The 24,925-nt window shown below is 40.1% G+C and overlaps 1 protein-coding gene across 3 annotated transcripts in view; it reads right to left on the bottom strand.

Annotated features, from left to right (window-relative positions):
* Positions 1 to 2,598: 2,598 nt before the first annotated feature.
* Positions 2,599 to 24,925, bottom strand: part of WASHC5 (WASH complex subunit 5) — a 33,193-nt gene continuing 10,866 nt past the window's right edge. Inside the window, exons 8-30 of one of the 3 annotated variants that reach the window (XM_082312168.1) lie at positions 23,971 to 24,084; positions 22,690 to 22,861; positions 21,689 to 21,816; positions 20,703 to 20,832; positions 19,454 to 19,566; positions 18,652 to 18,818; positions 17,942 to 18,017; positions 17,130 to 17,240; positions 16,876 to 17,016; positions 15,297 to 15,377; positions 14,520 to 14,621; positions 13,711 to 13,890; positions 13,026 to 13,150; positions 12,464 to 12,626; positions 11,625 to 11,727; positions 11,435 to 11,514; positions 10,325 to 10,428; positions 9,723 to 9,852; positions 9,508 to 9,604; positions 8,941 to 9,094; positions 8,572 to 8,659; positions 7,192 to 7,297; positions 2,599 to 3,032 (exon numbers count right to left, since the gene is read on the bottom strand). In XM_082312168.1, coding sequence (XP_082168294.1) covers positions 7,241 to 7,297; positions 8,572 to 8,659; positions 8,941 to 9,094; positions 9,508 to 9,604; positions 9,723 to 9,852; positions 10,325 to 10,428; positions 11,435 to 11,514; positions 11,625 to 11,727; positions 12,464 to 12,626; positions 13,026 to 13,150; positions 13,711 to 13,890; positions 14,520 to 14,621; positions 15,297 to 15,377; positions 16,876 to 17,016; positions 17,130 to 17,240; positions 17,942 to 18,017; positions 18,652 to 18,818; positions 19,454 to 19,566; positions 20,703 to 20,832; positions 21,689 to 21,816; positions 22,690 to 22,861; positions 23,971 to 24,084 — 2,616 coding nt within the window. In that variant the 3' untranslated portion in view covers positions 2,599 to 3,032; positions 7,192 to 7,240. Of the gene's footprint in view, positions 3,033 to 6,888; positions 7,298 to 8,571; positions 8,660 to 8,940; positions 9,095 to 9,507; positions 9,605 to 9,722; positions 9,853 to 10,324; positions 10,429 to 11,434; positions 11,515 to 11,624; positions 11,728 to 12,463; positions 12,627 to 13,025; positions 13,151 to 13,710; positions 13,891 to 14,519; positions 14,622 to 15,296; positions 15,378 to 16,875; positions 17,017 to 17,129; positions 17,241 to 17,941; positions 18,018 to 18,651; positions 18,819 to 19,453; positions 19,567 to 20,702; positions 20,833 to 21,688; positions 21,817 to 22,689; positions 22,862 to 23,970; positions 24,085 to 24,925 lie in introns of those variants that run through there. The other 2 variants (XM_082312167.1, XR_014228196.1) reach the window with 2 other exon arrangements.

The raw sequence follows: 24,925 nt of genomic DNA, 5'->3' as shown, positions 1-24,925 counted from the left end.
TGCACCGGGGCACGTGTCTTTTTCAACGCTGGAAGCGTTGCAGTGGGCAGAGCTGGGTGTGAGTCTTGCACTCAATCTTACCTGAAGGCAGCTGATGAGCTTCCCTGGGCCTGGTTACCCAATTAAGCAGTGGATAATGGTGCTGGGAAGACAGCGCTGTCTGCCACTGTCAAACGTAAAGGTAAAAGCAATGCACCGGGTCTTTTGTTTCATGCTGGAACGTAAACGGAGAATTATATTTTAAACATACTACTACTAACTTGCTCTTAATTCCCACCAACGCTGATGGGAACCAAACAGCTTGCGGTGGAGCTGGCTGCAGGGTGAGCTGCGGCCGCGGCAGCTCTGGTTTCTGGGCAGCAGTGGGACGTGACCCCTCGCGGGGAGGCGCTGGGGGACGGGGTTCGCAGCGGCGTGGAGCGACCGGCACCCTCTGCGCAGAGCAGCAGCTCGGCCCTGAAGCCCTGCTCCAGGGCGGGGGGTTTTTGGGAGACGAGAGCTTAATTTTTTTTTCTTTTTGCCTGACACTTAATTTTTGCATTACACTTATAGATGGAGAATTTGAAGGCGGAGGATATTAGTTGATGTTGCTTCATTTGTATATAATTAGATTTTTATTAATGCCTTATTTGTTGTTATTGTTAAAAATACAGAATGTGAAAGCTGGAAGCCTTGTTTTCTGTGGATTTCTACTTATTTTGATTATGTGGAAGGAGGAGAAAATATCACGGGTATAACCAATAGATGTCTGCTGGAATCATACCCCTATAATTATTCTAAGTATTAATTTTTCTGTTTTTGTCTTGAGGAGCCACAGGAGTTAAAATTAAGCATCATAATTAAAAATGCCATAAATTACATTTTCACTTCCATGGCACACTGTACCGGTCGGTTTGTACCCACTTGAAGTGAAAGGGAATCCCTGCGCTGGTGGTTTATACCTGAATAAAGCACGAGATGGTAATTTCCAGGGAAGGATGCCGGTTCACTCTGGCGTCGTGGATACGTCCCAAAGCAGAGGAGTCCAGAGTCAGGTCTTCATAAAGCATTATTGAGACTTTGGCGGTAATATAATGTTTTAAAACAACAGAGATGCAGGGATATATTCCCTGCTGAGGCATACTGTGATGAACGAGAGCACCGGGAAGATGCCTGCTGATCTTTATGGGCTACTTCAGCTGCAGAAACTAATTACAAGTATTTTTCCAGAGTTTTTTTCTAGGCTGTCTGTGACCCCTAGTTTTTCTTAATAATAAAAATCATTATTGATTTTTCTGCTTGCTGAGTCTCAGCAGTAATTTACACTGCCCTTGAACTGCCCCTCAAGATCTGCTTTTCCCCCAGGGTCCAGTGTAACTCTTAAATGGGACCTAAAACTTGAAGCTTAATCATAAATAATTGCATTAATAACAAAAGCCCTAATGCGTTACGAGTTTTCTGTGTGTTTTAACTTAACCGACTTTAGGAAACCGCACTTCTGTGGTGGGGACGGGATATTTGCATTTGCTTTGGGGAAGTTTAGAGTTTTCTAAAGGAAAAGCTTAAAAATAAATTAAAATAGGGAAAAATAGTTTGATACTAGTTTGTATTCTTCCCCTGTTGCTCTTGGCTTTCCTACCCACTAAAATAGGATTACGCAGTTCTAGCGTGGGCTAGATATTACAGGCTTCAGGTTACTAAAGCTGGGTGGTACCTACTCTCCTCCTCCCCCATTTCACCCTATCCTTTTTTTCTCTGCAATCTTATTATTGCGTGATAAGATCTTTCTCCTGCTGTACATCTCCATTTGCTTATCTGGTGTCACAGGTGAATTATTAAGAGAAGCCATCATTACAAGGTTAACTAAAAGGGTTTTATTAATGATCAAGTGATGATCAACTGGTAATTAATTCATGACTAAATGACAATCAGATAGTAATCAAATGGTGATTAAGCAATAACTGAATGTTACTTAAACAGTGATTTAAAGGATGAGTTAGATGGTAATTAGACAGTGGTCAAACACTCTACTACTTACTGCACCTGTAATAATAGCTGGATATATAAATGTTGCTAGCATACAATATACCTTTAGACCTAATGTAAAATGTTGCTTACCTCATTATAGATACCAGATGCCAGGGAAGGCATCCCTCAGCCTCGAGGAGTAACCTTCAGAGCCACCCCTGCCCAAGGGGAGATCACAGCCGCACAGGAGAGCGTGACGGGCTCGGAGGGGCTGCAGATTTTTATAGCGTAAAGTGATTGACTCGTAGTCAAACCCCCCATTGGTGCATGTGCAGGACCGCAGCTGTAGCAGTCTTAATCATGTCTAGTCTCAGCTCAGGCTGATGCTCTTAGCTCCTGGTAAGCTGTGGCTAGACTCCTTCATTCCCGAGAAGATGCATCCTACAATTCTCAAGGTTTGCCCAGCGGGGCCTATTTCAGTCAGGCCTTCTTGTCAGTGATGCCTGAACCAAAGTGCTGTTCGCTCACTCGGTGGGGGCATCCATCACACCTGGAGGGAGACGTGGAGGCCAGAAGGGCACCGGCTGCCTGTGGGGAAGCCTACGCTCTATCTCGGCTGGTATGAGCACGCCAAAGCTCTTGCGTGGGCAGGGAGATGGGCGTTGGGCAAGCCTCTGCCTGCTGGAGAGGGAAGGGCTGTACTCCCAACGAAGCCAGCTGCTGGTGCAGAAGGCAGGAGTTAAAATCCTTCCCCCGAAAGCCAAGTTACCATGACACAGGTTCAGCTTTTGCAAAGGTTGAGTTGGGAACAGGTGAAACAACAACGCTACAGATCAGTACTCGGTCCCTCAGCAGAGGAGGACCAGGTCAGGGAACATTTAAACAACGTGGGTAGCAGGTGTCAGCACGAGGCCACTCTCAACTTGTCAACGGTGGTGGTGATCCTGGGGCCTGGATGACAGCAAACATCACTCCTGTTTTCAGGAACAGCAAGGAGGAGGATGAGGGAAGCTGCAGGACGGCCAGTCTCACCACAATCCCTGGGAAGGTGATGAAGCAAATAGACCTAGAAACTATTCCCAAACCTACAAAGGACAACAAGGTGACAGGGAGTAGCCAGCATCAATTTATGAAGGGAAAACCAAGCTTAACCAACTGGCTGAACAGCTGGGCCCAGGGGGCTGTGATCAGCGGCACAATGTCCAGCTGGAGGCCAGTCGCTAGTGGTGTACCCCAGGTGTTGCCACCAGACCGGGGGAGGTGATCCTTCCCTCTGCTCAGCACTGGTGAGACAGCTCTGGGTGCTGTGTCCAGTGCTGGGCTCCCCAACAAGAGAGACATGGACGTACTGGAGTGAAGGGCCATGAAGATGATTAATAGTTTGGAGCATCTGTCAGTCGAGGAGAGGCTGAGAGAGCTGGAACTGCTCAGCCTGGAGAAGAGAAGGCTCAGGGGGATCTTATTCATGTGGATAGACATCTGATGGGTGGAGGGAGTAAAGAAGATGGAGCCGGAGTCTTCTGAGTGGTGCCCAGTGACAGGACAAGAGACAATGGTCATGAACTGAGACACAGGAAATTCCATTTAAACATAAGAAAAAACTTTTTTCACTGTTCAGGTGGTCAAACACCTGGGCAGGTCACTCCAGAGATCCCTGGAGATTCTCAAAACCCACCTGGCCTTGACCCTGAGCACCCCGTGCTGGCTGCCCTGCTCTGGGCAGGAGGGTGGCCTGGACAGTCCCAACGGGGACTTCTGACTTAATTTCAAAGCTGTGGAGACAAGAAGGGTACAGCCCAGCACTGCGAAGCATAGACAGGGATCAGCTAAACAGGAAACCATCAAAGAAAGAGTTCAGTCCCACTTCTTTTTCTAGTGGTTTTTCTCCTGAGGCTTTCAAGCTCTTACATGCAAAAGCACTGAGAGTGCTGGCTGTGCCAGTCTGCTCACAGTATTCTAGAATTTAATTTACAAATGTAATAAAAAGACAATAAAAATTAATGTTAATTCCAGGGGCCTGTAGCAAGCTGAGTATGAGCACAGTGGCGTCCGTTCTTGAATTGCTACCATCGCACGATGCCATTCAGTCCCCGGCTGCTCGCCAGCCCGTGCCGGAGATGCCCATAAGGCTGCTAAGGAACTTCAGCCTTCAGCACCGTACAGCCAGCACCCCGCTGCACTGGCTCCCGAGTGGCATCTGGGTACGCGGGATGTATCTGTAGATGCCATTGACACCCAGGTGCCCAAATGTTTTCTGGGCCCACTTAGTGAGAGCTTCGTCATTGGGCGGCAGAGCATCAAGGGACGGGGTATCAGGAAGAAGCGCCATGAATTTGACCCAATTGATCAGCTGTGGCGCTGTGCTCCTCGCTTTCCCGACGCTCTGGTAAGAGGAGCATCAGCATGTCAAACCCACCGGTGTAAATTCATGTATTTCTGGGTTAAGGCCTTCCATAAATCCTGACCCCCACCATGGTTTCCTGTGTGTTGTCCAGCTGCCCGCTTAGCACTAACCCATGCAGTTAATGCCTTATATACCACCAGAAGGCAGTATGTAACTCCGGAGTGGTGGTGGGGGTCTCTTTTAGTATCAAGAGCGTGGCTGTTAGTCCTGCACACTGGCTGCTACCCCCATCTTGCTGAGCAAGCTTTGCTTGGCTGGATGACAGGCAGCTCCTTCCACCACCTCACCCCCTTCACATACTTTGCTGGGAGGGGAGGTGGGGTGTGGGTATGTGTGTCTGTGCGTGTGGCAGGGCTGCCTGAGCCCAGGCAGGGGGGAGCTGCCTTCCTTCACCTTTTAGCCTCAAGCTCCAACATGCAAGATCATCTCCCGAAATGAGGACATCCAGCTGAAAAGGTTTGCAAGGCTGCTTATGTCCCAGCGCAACCGCAGGGCAGACAGTATGCTGGACTTGTTTGAAAGCTCTTTTTTCATCTTTCCCCCATACAAACTGGTTCCTCTTTCTTGCTGCATTATACAGGGGCCTTAAAACCTGTGCTTAGCACGGGATAAACTGGCACCAGTACCCCAGTAATCCTACAAAGCGCTGCACGTCAACCTTGTTTTGGGGCTCAGCTGTATCAAGTTTTGTTTGTTTCCATGATCCAGCAGGCTCCTTGCCAGATGACGCCTAAAAATTGTACTTCATTTGCTGGTCCTCGTCCTAATTTCCCACCCCTGCCCTCAGATGGTGCCCATGACACTGCTCGGTGCTTCCCCAAGATCCTGCTGGGTAGGTCCAGTCAGCAGGATGTCGCCAACGTAACGGAGTGGGTGACACACTGGGGACAGGCTGCCCTCCTCCAAGGACGGAGCCACAACCCCGTGACGCATCATGGGGCTGTGCAGGTATCCCTGAGGCAGCAGCTGGTGCTGTGAGGGCTACAGGAGTGTCAGGGGGATCGGCACAATGGTGGGAGCCACAGTCCTCCCTGGCACAAGCTCCAGGGTCCAAGCTGGTCAGGTAGCAATGGCATATTTTCCCCTAGTAGGTGACGATCTGTTAACAGATCATGGCCCATGATACGTTCAGGCACTCTCATACTCCTCCCTTGATCCAGAAACTGTGGGTGCCCTGCTAGTTGCAAGATTACAAAATCTTCTTGATCCAACCCTTCATCCTTTCCAAATTCATTAGTATTCATCTGTTCATTCTTGTGGTGATGGGACTGATTTCTATGAATTAGGGCTGCTTCTGCACCCATAACCAGCAGGGCCCTAACCTGTTATTTCTTATGCTGGCTCCAATACATAGAATCGTTAAGGTTGGAAAAGACCCTTAAGATCATCAAGTCCAACCGTTAACCTAGCACTGCCAAGGCCACCATTAAAGCAGGTCCTCAAGCACCACATCTACACGTCTTTTAAATACCTGCAAGGATGGGGACTCAACCACTTCCCTGGGCAGCCTGTTCCAGTGCCTGACTACCCCTTTGGTGAAGAAGTTTTTCCTAATATCCAACCTAAACCTCCCCTGGCACAGCTTGAGGCCGTTTCTTCTCATCCTATCGCTTGTTACTAGGGAGAAGAGACCGACCCCCCCCTCGCTACAACCTCCTTTCAGGTAGTTGTAGAGAGTGATAAGGTTTCCCCTCAGCCTCCTCTTCTCCAGGCTAAACAACCCCAGCTCCCTCAGCCGCTCCCCATAAGACTTGTGCTCCAGACCCTTCACCAGCTTCGTTGCCCTTCTCTGGACACGCTCCAGCACCTCAGTGTCCTTCTTGTAGTGAGGGGCCCAAAACTATAGTACAAACAGAAGGGGTGGACAGTCTTCTCCCTGGCCTGATCCCTTCATCAGCTGTAGTGAAGGGGGACCATACACTCCCTGTTCTTGTTTCCAGGGAAAAAGTTTGAGGTAGTTAGGGGCAGGTGAAGAAGACGCATTTTCGCTGCAGACAGAGGGTGACGCAGATGGGACCAGTGTCCTGGGGCTCTGTACTTCCCTTTGCCCCTTCTCCTTTGCTCTTCCTTTCTTAAGGAGTCGATTTGCCACCTAGCCACTCCAGCCTGCCTTAGTGCCATAAACGCCTCTTTCTGAATAACCTTTCCCTTCAGCTGTTGCATTTGCCTCTTTTCCAGTCTGATCATCACCAAGCTGTCCCAGTGCTAGAGTAACATCCCCCAGTGTCTTTCTGACAGCAGCCCCTAGCAAGAATATTATGCCAGGTGTAAAAGGCTCTATACCAAGACTGAAAGTTACATGAATAAACACCTTGCCCCCAACATTAGTCATGTTACAGTTGCACTGGAAGAAATATTTGTGCCTTTAAATAGCATGACAGGACTTTCAGCTATGGCTATTTAATTATTTTTCTGTCCTCTATAGAGGAAAACTAACTTTTTGTAGTACAGGGGCAGACAACAGACCTCTTTTAACTGTATATTCAGTCTTACTAATGGTTCCTTTAACAGGAAAATTGACACTTTGGAATCGTCAGTCCTGGCAAACTATCCAACACCTTTATTTCCAATTTCATTGTTCATTTGTGATACAAAAGTCAAACTTCCGTAAATAGCTCCTCAGAACAAAAAACTAAATGATTTATACATAAACAATTACATACAGCATTTATAATGTGCAGTACAAAATGTACACTATTTGGATGAGATACAATTGCGTATCATGCCAAGATTTCAACACGTGTTAATTATATAGACTAGTGCTGACGGTTACATTTCATGGAGACAGTCGTAGCTACTGCCTTAAAGCACACAAAAGATACAGTTCTGAAAAGCTGTACCTGTCTCATCCTCAGTCCCCAACTCCCCGTTTCAGGTCCTTCTCCATATTCATAGAACAGTTCTGAATTCATCAAAAATGAAGCTAGGCACATGTGCTTCAACAACCTGAGGCAAACAGGAAGGCACGGTCAGGTATTTTCTTCATTATTCATTGGTATGCTCTCTTCATCCATTAACAAGCACATCTAATCTCTGAATCAAGCACACAATGCTACTGACCTGAACCAGCCCAGCTTTAGGATGTGCTCCTGGGTGTGTTCTTGCTTTTGTGCAAAGCAAGGAAGGAACACTGCGTCAGGCAGGTAAGGCAAGCCCCAGCCTGTCAGGAATTGCCAGGACCACCGGTCCTGTGTAAGACTGGAGGAACACTGACACCCTCTCTGCTGTTTCTCCACGCAGCACCAGGCTGAAGTGGGAGCTGGCACAGGTACCAGATACACGAGCTGCAAGGGGGGTGTGACATGGGGACTTTCTAGTACATTGCACTGTGGGCTGGGAAGAAGAGAGAAACTGGAAGAATCTCTCTCTTTTAGTCGCGAGTATTAGCTGGGAAATGGCTTCTTCAAGAATCACTGAGGTACAGCTTATAGCAAATAGGATAATGACTTATTTTTAATACCACATATAAATAATATATCATCACCAAATGCAGTTAAGTTGCATTTAACCCTAAAATAAAGTCTCTCTACAAAGCCAGACTTCCAGAACTTCCCTTGCATGTGAAATAAACAAACTGCCTGGGAAGCCATGCTTTGGCAGGAAGGGAAGAAATGAAGGACTGGAGATGGCGTTTCACCAAAATTTAGACTTGCTAATTAGCTTTTTGCCCTGCATTTAGCATACTCCAAGTTTATTATTACTTAATTCTGCAACATCTCAGAACTTCTATTTTATTTCTTCTGTTCCCAAAAGCCCCCCAGCAATGTACAGGCTCTCTGAAGATTAAATGGAACAGACTCTCTTTAAATCCACTCAAAGTTGAAATCCTTTCTATATTTTGTATCCCCTCTGTATTTTCTAGAAAATTTTTCCGTAAGGATACTATGACGAGTATAGGAATAGTTACACAAAGTATGCGAGTAACACAATTTGTAGCTCATACAGGGTAAAAGAATTCGTTATGACCCATTGCTATCAGGGTAACAGATTTTTCATCTCTATTTCCTTTTACAGATGTCTGAAAAGGGTCAATACTGCTTTTTGGACAAGGTTAACAAGTCCATTATTTTGGACCTTTGTTTACAGAGGACGCCATGTTCCAGAGTAGATACGTGTGATCAAACTGCTAGTACATAACCACAGCATAAACCAAGAGCTAGCTCATCTGAACAGGACTTCTCCTCAGTGCTACATACAGGAGACATGGAATTCTTTCTTACCTTTCTTGGTAACTTTGTGTAGCGAATGTAATCCTCCAGGAACATGAGGGCACCCACTACATCAGCAGGCATTTCTGGCATCTTCTGGCTAAAATTAAACCACCATGAAGATCGTACTCTTACTAGCCCATCAGTTATTTGGATAAAATTACATGAAAATGCCAGCCTTTAAGTAACACCGTTCCCACTAGGTACCATGTGATTCCATTACAAAAAGAAACAGTATTTTAATCTTATATTTAGTCAAATATATTGTTATTATTATGTCAAATATACTCTGCTAGAAAAACATACTGAAAAAGCAGTGATAGTACTACTGAAGCCCTCTTCACAGAGGTGATACTTCGGGAAAAAGTAAAACACGGATACCTTGTGCACTGTTCCATCGTTGAACGAATAAACTGACCGATCAGAGCCAGAAATTGTTCTGTGTATCTTGAGTGAAACTGTTTCAACAGGGTAAGCAGTCCCAGAACTAAAGGAAGCCAGTCAATTTGATCAGCTGGCCGCTTGCACACCACTCCTGCACAGAAAAAAAAAAACCAAAACAACACATTTATAGAACAGAACATATTCTTTATAGCAGAAGTAACCTTACGTAATATACTCTCATGAGGTTTTTTGCTGTGCCTCCCCTTCTGCTTGCCCACACATAAAAATCAAAATGTCGCTACTGATGTAGCGACTGCATTTCTTCCACAGCAAATGGCTTAATGATATTAACTAAGGCATAGGATGGAATGAGAAAGTCAGGAGTTTGGATTTGTTTCCTACTCCATTGTTATTTGGCTTCAATATTATAACAAACCTGCCTGGACATGATGGACTAAAGTCAGAAACCAAGTATTTTCTATGCGGATAATTTTACTATCTTCTCTACAGATAATTTCACATAGGTTTTCATTAGATTTAGACAAACAACAACTTATACAATACCTAAATTTCTGTTGTATTGAAGTTTCGGAAACTGGGAAATGAGAAACAGGAAGTTGACTGTGGGAAAATATGGCAGACGTTTTGTTGTTATGTAGATCTGAGGGGGGGGAAAAATAGGAATACAGTTTTTCCACACATTATTTTTTTTTTCCTCAGTTAATAATCAATAAAATAGAAAAAGCAAACTGTACCAAGCACTGGAATGTAAGCCTGACCTTATTTAATGGATTGTGAATGCCAGCTGCTTCCAGGTAAGCTGTGATTTCATACAAAAGAGTGTTGTCTTCTTTAGGATAAGGTAATGATGGGTTCTGATAATGTGCTTCAATGTCAGCCAGTATTGCTCTACAAGGAAAATAAATTGATTATATTAAGTACTTATTTAAATTATGCCCAAATAAACCTTATGCGATGCCACATGTCATATTAATTTAAAAACTTCAAAGACACAAAACCTATAAACGGTTACAAGCAAGAGTAAATCACCTTTTTTGGAATATCTTTTTACAAACATCATATTTATTTCAAAATCGGCACCACACATTTTCACTGTTCTTGCTTCTCATCCAAATATGACCTCAAATCCAGGTATAATCAAATGCAATTAGAAGCTGCCTTGTCCACTAGCATGTTCATACAAATTACTTGTCAAATTATTTATTTTTAATGTTTTTGTGGGGTTCAAATTCAAATACTCATCAACAAAAACCTGAATACACTCGGACTCCATATTTTGCCGTAATTTAAAGGATTGCTGAGCTGATAATAATTACATCACAGTGAGACACGCAGCTCTTCAGAACATTTTGGTTCTTACTTATTGAGATTTTCCAAAGCAGCAGCCAAATGCTTGGAGTCAAACCTGCAGGAATAATTTAATTCATTGGTAATCTGTCGTCTTAAAATCTGCATCTGACCAACCTGTTGAAACAAACAAACAAACAAACAAAAGGGTCAGGTGTTATACTGAACACAATGAACGAAGAGTAAAGTCAAACTACGGAAAAACTTAATGAATAACAATTTACAGTTAAATAGATTACACAAAGTCCCCATTACACCTAATAGCCTCTGTAGGACTCCCCAAAGTAGGGACACATATAGTGGTTGGAGCTACTTCCTCATTTTGGTAACAGAGCACTGATCCAGAGTGCCTGCAGCCAGAACTGACAGACCCCAACTGTGCAGTGCAGTTGAAGGAGAGGCGTATTCACAGCGCTCAAGATTTACGCACAGTTCATGGTAGCAAATACAGGCAGCGTGAAAAGGGAACTAAAAAGGTAACAGGTACAAAACCCCAGTTCCTTGCTTTTTTTTCATTGGTCAGTGAAAATGCCTGTACTCTTTTCCCCACCTCTCCTAGACCTTAGGGTCAGCAATGCCAGGGATAAAAACCAACAGAGTGGCTTGTCGCAGTCAACCTTCCCCTTCCTTCCCTGACCTTTCCTCTTCAGTAACATAAACAAACATTCACAGCACTCTGGAAAACACGGGTCGCAAAATATCGTTTTTGACAAGAGACACATTAATGGGATAGCTTGTTTAAATTTTCAGCATGGTAGACTGCCTGCTGCATGAACAAGGCAAGTTCAGGAAATGCTACTGCTCCAAACTTTAGCCTTAGGTACATTATGTTCACAAAGCACCTTGGGGAGTCTCAGAGGTCCTTCTGAGACTTGAGAACTTGGTCTTCTCAGATCAGATCTCTAGTGCCAGACTCCATTTTTGGCAAACTATCACATATGAATCTCAGCGCTAAACACTTTGTTGAGTGTGAGCTGTCCATACAAATGAAGCTCAGGAGCTCTCACAAATCCTGGCCTCCTTCACTTGTGATGTTACAGAATTCCAGGTCAACATAATACAACATTGTAGAATAAGCAGATTAAGGTATATAACCAAAGAGCCTACAGTCACATAAACCAACCTTCATTATGGAGTCTAAATATGCTGTCCAGATCTTCTGAGTTTTTGCAATTGCTGCAGAATAAACCTTGTTTGAATTTGCTGAGAAAAGAAGAAGGGTGAGGCATTAAAAAAAGAACAAGTAAGAAGAGAAATAAATGCAAGTGTACAAAGACAATGGCTTTCTTCCATCTTAACTGGTAAGCACTTACCTATAATTCCTTTGAGAGGACTGACAGCATTCATAAGTGCCTTTAAAGTATCCTGTACTGTCCTGTCACGCAATATATTTTTCTGAAACATACTGAGGAAATTCTAAATAAAAGAAAGAAATAAGTAAATAAAATCCTCACACATGAACTCTATGCTTAATCTTGGTAGTACAAGAGCCACCTTTTTTTAACAGCAGGGAAATAATATTTCCACAGATGAACAGCTGAGGAATTCTGTAGTTAGACTTTGTGCTTTTCTGAGTTATGCTAATCAGTGTTACGACAATTAGCAGATGCCCCTCATCAATATGTAATACCCACTGTAGACAACTATTAATTCAATTTTTGAGGAAGAACTGTCTTCATCAATACTTATTTTCCTTAAAATCTTTAACCAGGCCAGGACTGGATTCTTCTCAGAAAACAAAAAAAACTTGGTTTCACATAGAGGTATCAGGGAAAAACTCATTACATAGAACTGACACCTTATTCATATCATGGTAGACTCAAAGAATCTAAATCTTTGTTGATATCTAGAGAGAAAAATAGAAGTTGACCTGAGATCAACATTTAAATGTACACAAAGTGGACATGTTCAAAAGGCAGTCCTTGCAAACCACCGTTTAATGCAACACATAGCCTGGTGTTACACAGCACCATTTATTCAAGAGTATCAACTTTCATTATTGTATCTGTAACTGAAATTCTTACCTTTGGGTTTGAACACCCATTTTTCACATGCTTTTGATTTCAATTTACCATTTCAAAAATTAACAGATTTTTTTATTTCACTAGAATAAAAGCATTGTCACCTTGAGAAACCGAAGTTCAAAACTTACCTGCAGTTCCTTTACAATCATGAAACACAGCAGCCTGTCTAAACCGTTGAGACCAAAGGTACCTAAAGTATCTTGGATCTCTGAGAAGAGACAACTATTGGTTACTTCCTGATGAGTTTTGACATCATACCAGGTGTTCATTTGGTCAATGTAACATGTGATTCTGAGGAAAAATTAAACAAACAACTACTTCAGAATAAGCTGCAGACAGTTCCTGTGATAATCTGAGTAATGTGTTGTCTTATTCAGAAGGGGATTAGAAAGACTCTCTAAGTATCTCAGGTGATGTTTAGTTACTCCTCTCTCCGCAACGGTTCTGTCACCCTTCCCTGGTTTCTCTCTCCTCTATTTTTGTAACACAGTTTTCCTTCTTAGACTAAAATCACAATTTTTCTAGACTAATATTTAAAATGTACAGGACGGATTGGGTAAATTTGGTTTTAGATAAAGATGGTGATGTGACAGCTAAGGAAAAACTATTTGTTATACTTTGCTATATGGTGCAATTGGAGCAATCCAATGCATGGTGCTATAACACAAGCTTGTGACATGCAGTACTTACTTTGGGTCTGTGATCCTCAGGATTTCTCTACAAAGCCGCCCAATAAACGTTACAGATTCATCCACAGGTGTGAATTTTGGTATAGGAATATGGGTAGACTGGTATATGCTTTGCCAGTCTTGAATCTGAAAAATAAGTTTTAGAGTAATTTGCAGTGTTACTATTGCATGTTTTTAATTCGCTTAGAAATTTCATTCCTTTTTTTTTTTAATTTAAAAGTAGTACACCATAAAACAATATTGTAAATTACACACAGCAGAACACTATAAAAACAGAATAAAGCAAAGAGAAGAATAAGTCTTATGACAAAGAGCAAGCAGAAGATAAGTGTGGAGGCCGAGAGAACTACTTACCCTCCTGGTGAGAATTCCATCTGCTCCTTTCTGCAGTAAGACTAGCCACCATTTTGTTAGCTAAATTTAAGATCTATTCACTCCACCACTTGTGAAATATCACAAAAAGAGCTAGTAACTACTGCAATCTTTCTAAGCCTGCATTCTTATGGCTAACAACAGATACAGAGAGGACTACTGTGATTCAGTAGTTACCTTCTGTTTCCTTTGAGAAAGAGAGGAAGGGTATTGTTTACTGGCAAGAGATATTAAAATAAATAAATAAAAAGTGTTAACATGCAAATATAAAGACATTTATCAACTTTTTACTCATTCTTGTTTTTGACTAGCACCTTTGTTCTTAAGAAGTTATTGCACTCCTGTTCCACATTGTAGTTAATAATACGAGACACTTCCTCTTGCCAAATTTTTAAACCGTATATGTTGACATAATCCTGGATATATTCAAATGATCGATGGAACCCATCCATTGTAGCTGCCATTTCTTTCAGTTTGGGCATCAGTTCACTTGGCTACAGATGAAAAAAAAGATAAAACCAAAACTGTGAACAGGTAGAATACAAAGAAAATGTAAAAGGCTTCTAAATGCTTTTACACAGCAACCTCTAGAGGATTTCAGTATGCTCCACCCAGAACTGAAAAGCACTGAGAAATTTATCAAAAGTTGTTTGATATCTGAAGTAATTCTTCTTACTAAATATTTTCTCCTCCTGCTTTTAATGTTTGTTTTAGGCTTCAGTGGTACTATTGATTGATCTGGGAGACTCAAGAATCCAGACAGGATCAAAATAAGGAGTCACACTCCCTATTCTGTCGTTGCCTTTCTATGTTTCCCTGGCTTATACATAGCCTGTGTTGTCACCAGTCATCACAGACAAAGACAAAACTGAACTCAGAACTGATTGGACACTTGGCAATAGAATAATTGAATTCTATGTACTCTTAGCAGTTTATAAACTTATTTTAACATCAAATAAGGCATTCCAAGTAACCTTTAAGAAGTTCAAAAAGTGTACTTCTTTACAAAAAGGAAATCTGCACAGAAAAGTATGAATTATTTTCTAGAAGGCAGTATAATAAAATAGGTCCCAGCAAACCCAAGATACATAAAAAAATCAAATCAAATCAAGCTGTTACACACCTTGGCTCTAGGATTAAAGATGAGTCCCCTGTGAAGGGCTAGGGCTACCCGTTTTACTAGCTCCTTCCTTATTCCATCCTCTAGTAACTGTTTTGGGTCCACCTAAGTAGAAGAAACATTTTTTTCTTAAAGTCAAAAAGGTATAAAAAGGTATAAAAAGATATAAAGGATTTTGTTTGTACCAAGACTGATATTAAATACTTATGATGAATTGGAAAGCACTGCTAACATGCATTTTCCCACCAGTGTTTGTCCAAAGAATAAATATTGAAATACTTCTGCATAATAAATGATTCCTTTAAGTTGAATGGCAAAGGTTTGTAGTTCCCATATTCAGCCTTTGTTAATGATCCATTGAGAATGTTGTACAATTCTAAGAAGCCAGCATGCATTAAGAAGTGTATACTTCTTCAAGAATACTTGCTCCTGGTCCTGAAAGAGGTATCTTAATGTAGGAAGAGCACTCTTTGCCAATGGAAGAAACAGCTCTTCAGAAAAGCTTGCAGTCATTTTTCCAGTAGGAAAGAAAAAAAAAAGTGTCAATGAAGGTTGATGAATCTATTCACAATGAGGACTGTGGGTTCTTAACAACCTTAAATAACACAGTTCTTATCGGAATGCCAAGTTAGGCGTCGTCATTTGAAAATCTGTATGCAAATTTATTTTTTCTTGTCTTTTTATCTTTCCTCAAGGTCTTGCTTAATGTGCTGAAATATCTGTGATAAAGTGCTAATTGCTACTGAGTGACTTTCTCCGACTGGAATAATGGAACATTACCTTGATGATACCAACTAAAGTAGTTTTCATCATGAGGATACCTTCAGTGAAGATTGAAATTGCATGGGTTAGCTTGGCAACCTTTAATAGAAAGAGAAAATACAATTTATTGAAGTGATTCAATAGATTCAAATAATTACTGTAAAAGGATATACATCTTTCCCAGTGGTAGCTTCCTATTTTAATTTGCACTGATACATTTTCAATTTTACATCTTGTTCTAGACTTACTTATAGCACATAGTACAATAATAATCCTTCTTTTCATTAGATCAGTATAGGTATGTTACCAGTAAGAAAGAACAGGTAGCTCTCAGAGGCTTTACAGAGATTACGGGAGGAAAGACCTAGCTGGCTATATCATGTGTGTACAAAACATCATGGACAAAACTCTAACTTGGTCCCTTTGAGCAGACTAGGGACACAGCCTGAAGTAGTTATTCCATAATAAAGCCTGCTGCCAAGAAATGAGTCCACTTCAATATTTCCACTGATTTAATACAGTAGCACATTCACTTAGTTTTAAATTATTAGGTGAGCATCTTTAAGCTCAGAGTTCAGACAAGCCAGTCTTTTGCCTTTAAGACATCTACAACGTAAATAGGGACAACATAGTTCAGACTTATAATTCTAGAGAAATCAAAAGTGAAAAGCTTTTGTGTGAGATGATTAGTTTCCCCTCTACCTCCTCAAAATAAAAGAAATATTACTGAATACTGCCTCCTCCTCCATCCCTGCCCTCCTCCCCCCAAAAAATCCCTATCTTTACGAAGTTTAATGGGGGAGTCTAAACCTAGTGTTTAGGTCTGAACATCAGCTTAATCCGAGACCACAGCCTGTTTGTACAAAACTCCTAACAAGTGAGCACTTTGGCAAAAACTGCTGGAAAAAGCTGGCACCTTAGCGGATAATTGGAGAGCTAAAAGATACATTTTTGAAGGAAAGTTACTGGTCTACTCAGGGTTTTGCTCCTCATCTTCCTCTATTAAAAATAAAACCAAATAATTTTAATGTTTGCTCACTCTTCCAGACTGATAACGGTGCAGAAAAAAAACCTACAAAAAAACAATGATGCAGGAAAAAAACCTACAAAAAGCCAATGAGCAATAGCAGCTTTATCTGATCAAATCAACATGCCTCCATCCTGTCTTCACATTTGAGAGCAGCAAAAAGCTTAACCCTGCTGGCTTATTCAGTCTTCAACCTTCTTCTCCTGGAACAAGCATTCCAAATGTGGAGAGCTTCATTTTGGACTTGGGTTTTTAGCTTTTTTGTTCCCTCCTACCTAAATTAATCCAAAAATCTTTACCCTCATTTATAAATACATTTAGTTTTCCTCCCCTTTTCTACAAGGTCAAAAGTTTAAACTTTTACAAACAGAAGAGCAAAAGTTACTCATCTATCCTCAGGAAACTTCAGGTATACTCATGACACCATTAGTCAATTTTAGTTCTTACTCAGTCAACAAATCCAACTTCACCGTTAAAGACTAACTCTATGGAGCGGTACCTATTTAAACTTAGGTTGAGGTTGGCCACCTACAAGCTATGCTTTTTCAGAATTCCCTATTTTAACTGCACCTCGTATCGTGGTCCAAGCTGAGCATAATCTCGTAGCTTGTCCTTATCAAGGCGAGTAGGCACTTCAATAATATCATGAGTCTGAAGCTTTATAATTTTGAGAAGAGATGTAAACATGCTTTCTGGAATTATCTGTAGAACCTTTGTAAATGAGAGAAGAAACAAACATAGTATATTCTCATTACAATTAACAAATCTTCAATTAAGGAAAAGTAATTAGAGAACAAAACAATTACGTGTCTTCAAATGCCTACCTTTCTAACATAGGAAACCAATTCACCAGAATAATACTGCGATACACTGAGAAGATCGGGACTGTTTGCTTGATTGATGCGGAGAAGTGGCAAGTCAAGAGCAGAAGCAAGCTAGAAATGAAGTTAACACTTTAAATCCACGTCTGTTTTTCTCATATAAATTGCACATACACTTGAACTCTCTTGCTCAGGCTCTTAACCTACAACTCAAAGCACTAGATTCTTCCTAAAGAGCAGGTTTGCCAACAGGAAAAAAAAAAAAAAAATTCTTCGAAGTCAAGAAAGTCCAACAGTCTATAATGCTACACTCCCCTTATTCATTTTTTTTTAAATCTTACCAGTTGTGTGAGATATTTTTTGTTGTAATTTTACACTCCTCCCCATGCTATTTCCCATTCTTATTTCTACAGAGAATGTTTTCATCTGATGCCAGATCTTCATCATGACGGACAAAGGGCATAGCCAACACAGCGTTTGTAATTCCTTCAGCCTCCTCTGATACATGTGCAAAGGATCCCATCTATCTTTGTCTCCGGCAAATAGCTGTAATGGTTAGAGGCTGGATGATGATGAGACTTATTTGCCTTACAGCAGCAATGTAATTGGTTGCATAAAAAAACATGCATAACTTGCTTTTATTTTCTTTAAAACTAACCTTCAGCTCATTTAATACAGCCTAAAAAATCTGGATATAGAAAATGTTGGTAAAAGGAAGTTTTGACTCTTTTGTGACTTCACAGCCTTAAGGCCTATTTAAAAAATGCTTGGTCAACCTGCAGCGTTCAAGTACATTCACTGTTGTTCACACTTACCTTTAGGAAAGTGGCTCTGAGTTTAGTTACCATAGATGGACTGACTCTTATGCTTTCCTGCATAATAGATGTAAAGCTGGGGTAGGAAACAAACAAAACAAATCAGCTTCTTCCCCTGAAACTCTTATTTTCAGCTCTTAAATCATATGTCACCAGCACCAGTGTAATCTAGAAGTGGCACAAGAGATCACTAAAGAACTTCACTAAAGGAAGATTTTGGTCTGAAGAGATATTGGCTAGGAAAAACCTGTAAGATAAAGGGGCAGGTGGGGCAAAAGAAGAGGGCATCGGGGAGCGTTAACAGCCAAGATGACAAAGCAGCAGCTCAGCAAAATCACGGCATGGAAAAGATGTTCTCTAATATTTCTTTCCTTGTTTTTTCTTGGTTGAAACAGGAAACCCAGTATTTTGGAGAACACTTAATTAGACTAAAGGCTGGAGACAGAAGCTTAACAAAATTGTTGTAGTTAGAATAGGATAGACAGTAAAAAGTTACAGTATCACTTAACCTGCAGCTAACAACGTGACACAGATGGCTGTTAAGTCTTATTCAAGTTGATGAGAGTTAAATATATTCAACAACTCATAGAACAAGGCTTCAAGATTGTTTTTAAATTGGGAAGTTTATAGTAATAATATTTAGGCATGTTATTTCCCACAAGTTTCGCGAATGATGACTGATTTAGAAGAAAAAGCTCCTCCTAAGATACCTGTCAATTAATTGCCAAGCATAAGAAAGATCACCAACTATCTGCATAGTGATCAAGACCTCTTCTTTAATGTTGATAGTTCGGATCATCTGATGGAGAAATTTGCGGGTGTCAGCCAGAAACTGGCAAACTTGCAGGTTAGTTTCCAGCTGGTGAAACTCTTGGACCTATATTTAAAAAACAAACAAACCAACCCCGTAAAACAATGCCTTTTTTTTTCTGTTCATCTTTAAGGACAGCAATACAAATAGAATCAGTAAACTGACATATTTCTTCAGGATGTTATTACAGTAAGACACTTAACAAATCCTGGCCTACTTTAGAGTACGTTAAGTAATAAATTTCACAAAGTCACTCGAGGACGTGTACTGTGAAACACCATACTGAGTATTCTTTATACCCTGGAAGCAGAAGAAAAGTACACACAACAAATACGGATATTTTTATTTTGCCTTTCAAATTACTCTCTCTAGCTTCAAATGAATTTATTTTCAGCATTTCTAATAAAATAAATAATGTTGCCAAATAATGTTTAATACTGAATTAATTTCTTTGAAAAACCCTACTAATCCACAGCTGTAGGTGGCATGATTTTTCAAGCTATATCCCTTATTTTACAATCACAAGGTCTATAAACAAGTCGTGCTGCCTGTATATATGAAACTGCAAAGATCTACAGACTTAAACAATTATTAAAATGCAGATCTGTTTTGTAACTCATCTACTGAAAGTCAGTGCATGTGTATCAAATGCTATTTTTCAAAAGGATGAGGTCATTTATCTCAAAATTTCTTTGCCATACCTCCTCCAGTGCCTGTATTAGCTGCACAGTTTTTCTGCCTGCTGCAGTCGAATCATCGTAGTTTAGAGACATTATTTGCTTGGAGATTTCTCTGAACCAAGCCTGAAGATTTTCTATGTAAGAAAAATTTCATCAAATCTTTGCATGTATGATAAGCAACAAAGACACAGGGGAATTGCTAGTCAAAACAAAACCAACCAACCAAACAAAAAAGCTATACATGTAGGAAATTGTTCTAAAAGTTTTCATCTTACTCTTACATTTCTAGTCTTTCAACATGCAGACTTGTAAAGTGGCAAATGCTCAGGTAAGTTTCACATACAACATTAAAAAAAACCCAAAACCAACAACTACCAATGCAAATGGTCATTATAAAATCTATACTAAGATAATAAAGCCCTTTAAATCATAGATTTGTGTTTTATGAACTGTTAGTTGCCTTGACAGTTGCAATTGTTATGTTTTAGCTACAAGTTTGGCGACATAAAAAAGATAAAGGGAAATATTTCAGTAAGGTAATCCTGCTTTTAAGTGGGAGTGAGTGAGAAAATGGCCTGTATTCTAAGTTTTGTTGTTTTGGATTGATCACAAATATTGCCCTTACATTGACACTTTATGCAGTCCTCCTGATCAAATGAGAGAGTGATCTAGAATTCTTATTCTTACACCAGTTCAAGAGAAGGAAAAAAAAACCAAAACAACACGATATTTCAAAAAACAGAGCAAGAAATTTGGAAAGAAATACAGATTCAATGCTTTTAAGTCCTTGGAGAACTTGAAGAATACCACTAAGTGCAGATAAGAAGTAAAAGAAGGTTTGAAAAAATGCTGATACAACAGAAATCCAGGTTACAGCTAGGGTAAGAATGAGAGGAGAGGTTAAACCAGCCCCATATTTAACAGGCATCATCTTCGCACTTCTTTGTACATAGAGCAGAGTAACATGAACTCCACTATACACAGAAAAGTGAACTGGCATTTCACCGTCTTACCTGGCATATCTAAATAAAGTGATAAAAATATTTTTAAAAACATGGCCATCTAAATATTAGGCACCTAAATATGACTTACATATGGAATATATGCAGAAAACCTAAATAAGACAGGATGTAAGAGACCTCTGCGGCAGCTGAGGAACATGAAAATTTTTCTTCTTATCAGTATTAGCCTCGTGTATTTTCTTTTGGTATCAGCTTAGAAATAAAAAGTAAAATTACTTTTTCCCCCCAGTTTAGTTTTTAATAATTACCATTTTTCTCCACTCTAGTAAGAGGTTTAACTCCTGAGAAGACATCGGCAAGCTCAGTCATCCTTTCAGATCCCTCTTTTTTATAGTTCTCCCATTTTGTTTGTTTTTCTGACAGCATCTGCTTGAACATCTATTGAAAAATGAAGCATTTGGTTTACAAAACTGGCAAGAAGGCATACTACAATAGATAAAATAAAATACTGAAAACAGATGGAACTGACTTACAGTGATGACTACATAACTTCAAGATCTTGCCAGAATATTAAATACAAAATTAAAAGCAATAAGAAATACAGCCAGTGTGATGGACATACAGTGACAGAAATCAACTGAATTTTAAAAAACAGTATAATGCAGATATTGTTGGTTTTTAGTCACTTATAAAGATATTCAGTGACTTCTTTAGCTTAGACATCCTGGAAGACTGGTCTAATGTTGACTTATACTTCACATAGTCATCTCAGCCTACGCAGAGAAATCCAATTCAAAAAAGCATGTATTTGAAGTTAAGCATACTCTTATATATTCTACCAGGTTAGTATCAGAACATTAATGGGGAATCTTTCAGAAATGGCAGAACTTCATACATAGGTGTAAGAGTTTTCTTAGCAGCTTATCCTCAACATACATAGGCTTTTGTCTCTGTTTAAAAGAAAGCCTGAAAAAGAGAAGTATGGCAGGATAAAAATTTACACAGCTTCCTCAACAGATTTTATTATGCCTGTTATCAGGATGTTAATGGAAAATTCTGAGTAAATATAAATAAGTTGCGTAAGAATGACAACTGCCAATTATTGAGAAGACTGCAAAAGTCACTTCCAAGCAACAGTAGTTTGTAATTTTCTACAGAAAACTCACAATTAACAAATCAAAATAGCCATTCTTTATATAAGTGGACTGTGTGGCAAATGTACTACTACTACTCAAGGCTTCAGCTCTGTTCTGCCATTCAGGGGAAAATGCTGAAGAAAGTAGTGGCACGTTACCTCTTTCAAAATGAATTCAAACTGAGCTGTATCCAGAAGAAGCTGGAAAAGGATCCTGGGATTGTACCTTGAGTCTGTGAGAATTTGATCCTTTATCTGGCGGAGACGTTTGTTATTTGGATCACAAGCTGAAAATGGAAAGACAACATTTCTCCACTGTTACAGAATTTGGCCAAGCTTTTCAATCTTTGTAAATAGACTCTTTTTTTTTTTTTTAATAGCTTGAAAGCAAAAACATTTTGCTCTGATATGTAAGTCCCCACTTGTTCTCCATTTACATGGGTCTCACCACCCTTGTACAACCCTTCCTTAGAATAGGAAATAATTAAGGTTTCTGTGGTGCTTCAGCCTTCTTAAAACTCTTCTGCTGGCTTCTGCAAACTAAATGCGAATTCAGTACACCTGACTGAGAAGCCCAGAAATCAACATTTCTGAAACCATTACAGAAAACGCATGGAGGTGTAACAGGAGCCCTCTCACATACCAAGAAGCTGCAAAGACAGCACAAGCATTCAACTAAGAGTATGTCAAAATAGATAAGTTTACAGACCGAAACTCATGACAGAGACATTAGTCAACAGTTTCAGCTGAATTTCAGTTCATCAGAATAAATACCTTGGTTTTAAACTATTAATTACTAAGATATTAAGAAGTTGGCTACTGCTTTCCTTTTGGTGCTAGGTAAAACTTTCAGAATGATGCTTTACGTGATAAGGCAGAAGAAGATAGAGTTCCCAGACTTTCTCTGCAGAGTATTAATCAACAGGATCATGACTTCTATCACTTTTTATACCTGTGTCTAGCTTACAAGAATTAAGGAAATGCACGTGTGCTCTTTCAGCCGAAGATTTTGGGGGACTGCTAGCAAAAGAACAGCTCAAACTCAGAAACTCTGCTGACTTCAACAGCAGCACACACTGAACTTCCATCGGGATGTAACGTGAAGCACCGGTACAGCAGGATTGACAGCTCTGTAATAAAAGTCTAGCATGAAGTCTTACCTGTGTCTGCAGTGTGAAGCATCAGCCAGCGGATTGCTACATTGCAGTCTCGCAGGCAATTCAGCAGCTTGGGAATATTGTCCAGCACCAGCTCTTCCCTTAGACAGCCTTCTTTGAGAAACTGCTGCACCTGAGTGTGCACTCGCTCAGTGACTGCAGCATATCTGCTTGCCTGAGAATATACAAAGCTCGCATCAATAAAATCCTTGCCTCAAATGGAATATATCATGTACAACGTGACTGTGACTTCTGAAGAACTTAAAAGGCACACAGATCAAAAAAAGCTCTATGAAAATTATTATCATTACTAGTAGGCAATATCATACACTGCAACTGCATGACAAAGGATGCAAGCTAAATTTTAAAGCAAAAAGCCTACACAGGAAGCATAATGTTTCAAAACTGCAGACATGTAAACTTCCTGTATTCATTTATGTACTCTCTAGTATCATTCCTAAAAAATGGTACTAATATTTTATTGCCTAATGTGAAAGAACAACAAAAAAAAATCTATTCCAGGATGGAAATACTTGTTATGAATTAAATGTCAGTTCTACTTAGTGAACTTCTTCCCTAAAGACTAAGGAAAAATGTCTGCTCATATCCCCTAAGTTTCCTAGACAATATATAGTACAGTCCTCCTAATTAGACACTTCTGCATGTTCTTCCCTGAGCACCTGGGTCAGATTCTAAGGAGGCGTTTAGCTATCATCAGTCAACTCGTTTGTTGACTGGGCAAACAATCAACCAACTCAATATTACTCACTGTTTTTTAGGCATCAAAAAAAATGATTTCACATAAAAAGAACTAACTGCATTGCATCATACAACATTTTGGTATTATTCTTTTAAATCAGATGCTTTTTCCAGATTATTGTTTATTTAATTTAGGAGGCTGCCACACACTGTCAGCATAAATGTGTGACTTCTAAAACTGTTATCTATGAAAGACCAAACACTATAGTCAGCTTAAGACATCCCAGTACTGAACAACATGGCAATGAGTGCTAGCATCTGTTCAGTCAAGTCACAACCCTGAAATTTTTAGGACAAGTAAACACTGCAAGAGGGAGTGAAACAAGCAGTGCTGTGAAGACCAGGGTTTGAAACTTTGAAGTATTTTTAACTCAAAGTTATGTACTCGAAGTATTGTACTTGAACGTAATACAAATAATTGTATGCAAGAAAAAAAGACCCATGCATTATTGATGTCATATAATATTCTTGAGATGCCCACACAGCTTGAATCTTGCTAGAAATACTTAACTCTGGCTTATGTACCTGCTCTTTGACATTTGAAAGATCCAGCGTGTAGTTGAGGGCAGTTTTAGCAGCTTTGTAGGGTTCCCACGCTTCTGCTAGATTTACAGTGATTCCCATGTAAATGCTAATAACCTAAGATTGAAAGCAGAAAAGAAGAAGCTGCACTTATATTTTATTAAGAAAAATACATACTTTTCATTTAGCAATATAAGTAGAAAGCGATATGCTGTGGGTATAAATATGAGACAACTAAACTTTTTTAGTAGCTGTACTTTTTGCTCCACCACCTTTGGAAATAAAGGAGTAAGAAGACTTTGAAAGAAAAGGCACACAGTTAACGAGACGCTTAGTTCTGAAAACAAGCTGACAGTTCTTTCAGTCACTATGTATGATCCTTGGCCTCTGTTCCCCCCCGCCCATGAACTTATGACTTCTTTTTCACTTCCATGATGCTATGCAGGAGACTGACAATCAAAGCAACTGGGGAAATGACTACGACAGGGGAAAAACAAATCCGAATTAATCCTACTCTAAGAATGCCCAAAGGACAAAAATGAAATGTAATGCATCTTCTTCGGTGAACACAAACAGAAGGAAACTATGATTCCACGCTGTGATTTTTAGGGAGCAAAGAGGAACTGATTTCAGACCCCTACCCCAAGTTTGAGTGTAATTAAAAACACAGAATTGTGACTGACTTACAAGTGTTTGTAAGATACCTGATTAAAATGGAAGTCTTGGGTTACTGACAGACGAAGGATATAGAGAGCTGTGGCATCATGAGCTTCGTCACACTATTGCTCCAATATTCCTCCATCCTGGAGTGATAACATCTATGGGGACACTGTTGTCAGCCTTTGAGCTCTTCTGACAGTGTCAAAAAGCAAGCCACTAAAGGCAAATGTGACACTGGTCTGCTCATATAAGGACCCCTCTTATATTTTTGAAATGAAGCTCATAATTTCCTGTAGAC

The sequence above is a fragment of the Platalea leucorodia genome (genome assembly GCF_965183815.1).
Source record: "Platalea leucorodia genome assembly, chromosome: 1".
In the NCBI taxonomy this organism is placed as follows: Eukaryota; Metazoa; Chordata; class Aves; order Pelecaniformes; family Threskiornithidae; genus Platalea; species Platalea leucorodia.
Note: the sequence above shows the minus strand (reverse complement) of the source record. Positions and strands in the feature narration are given on the sequence as shown.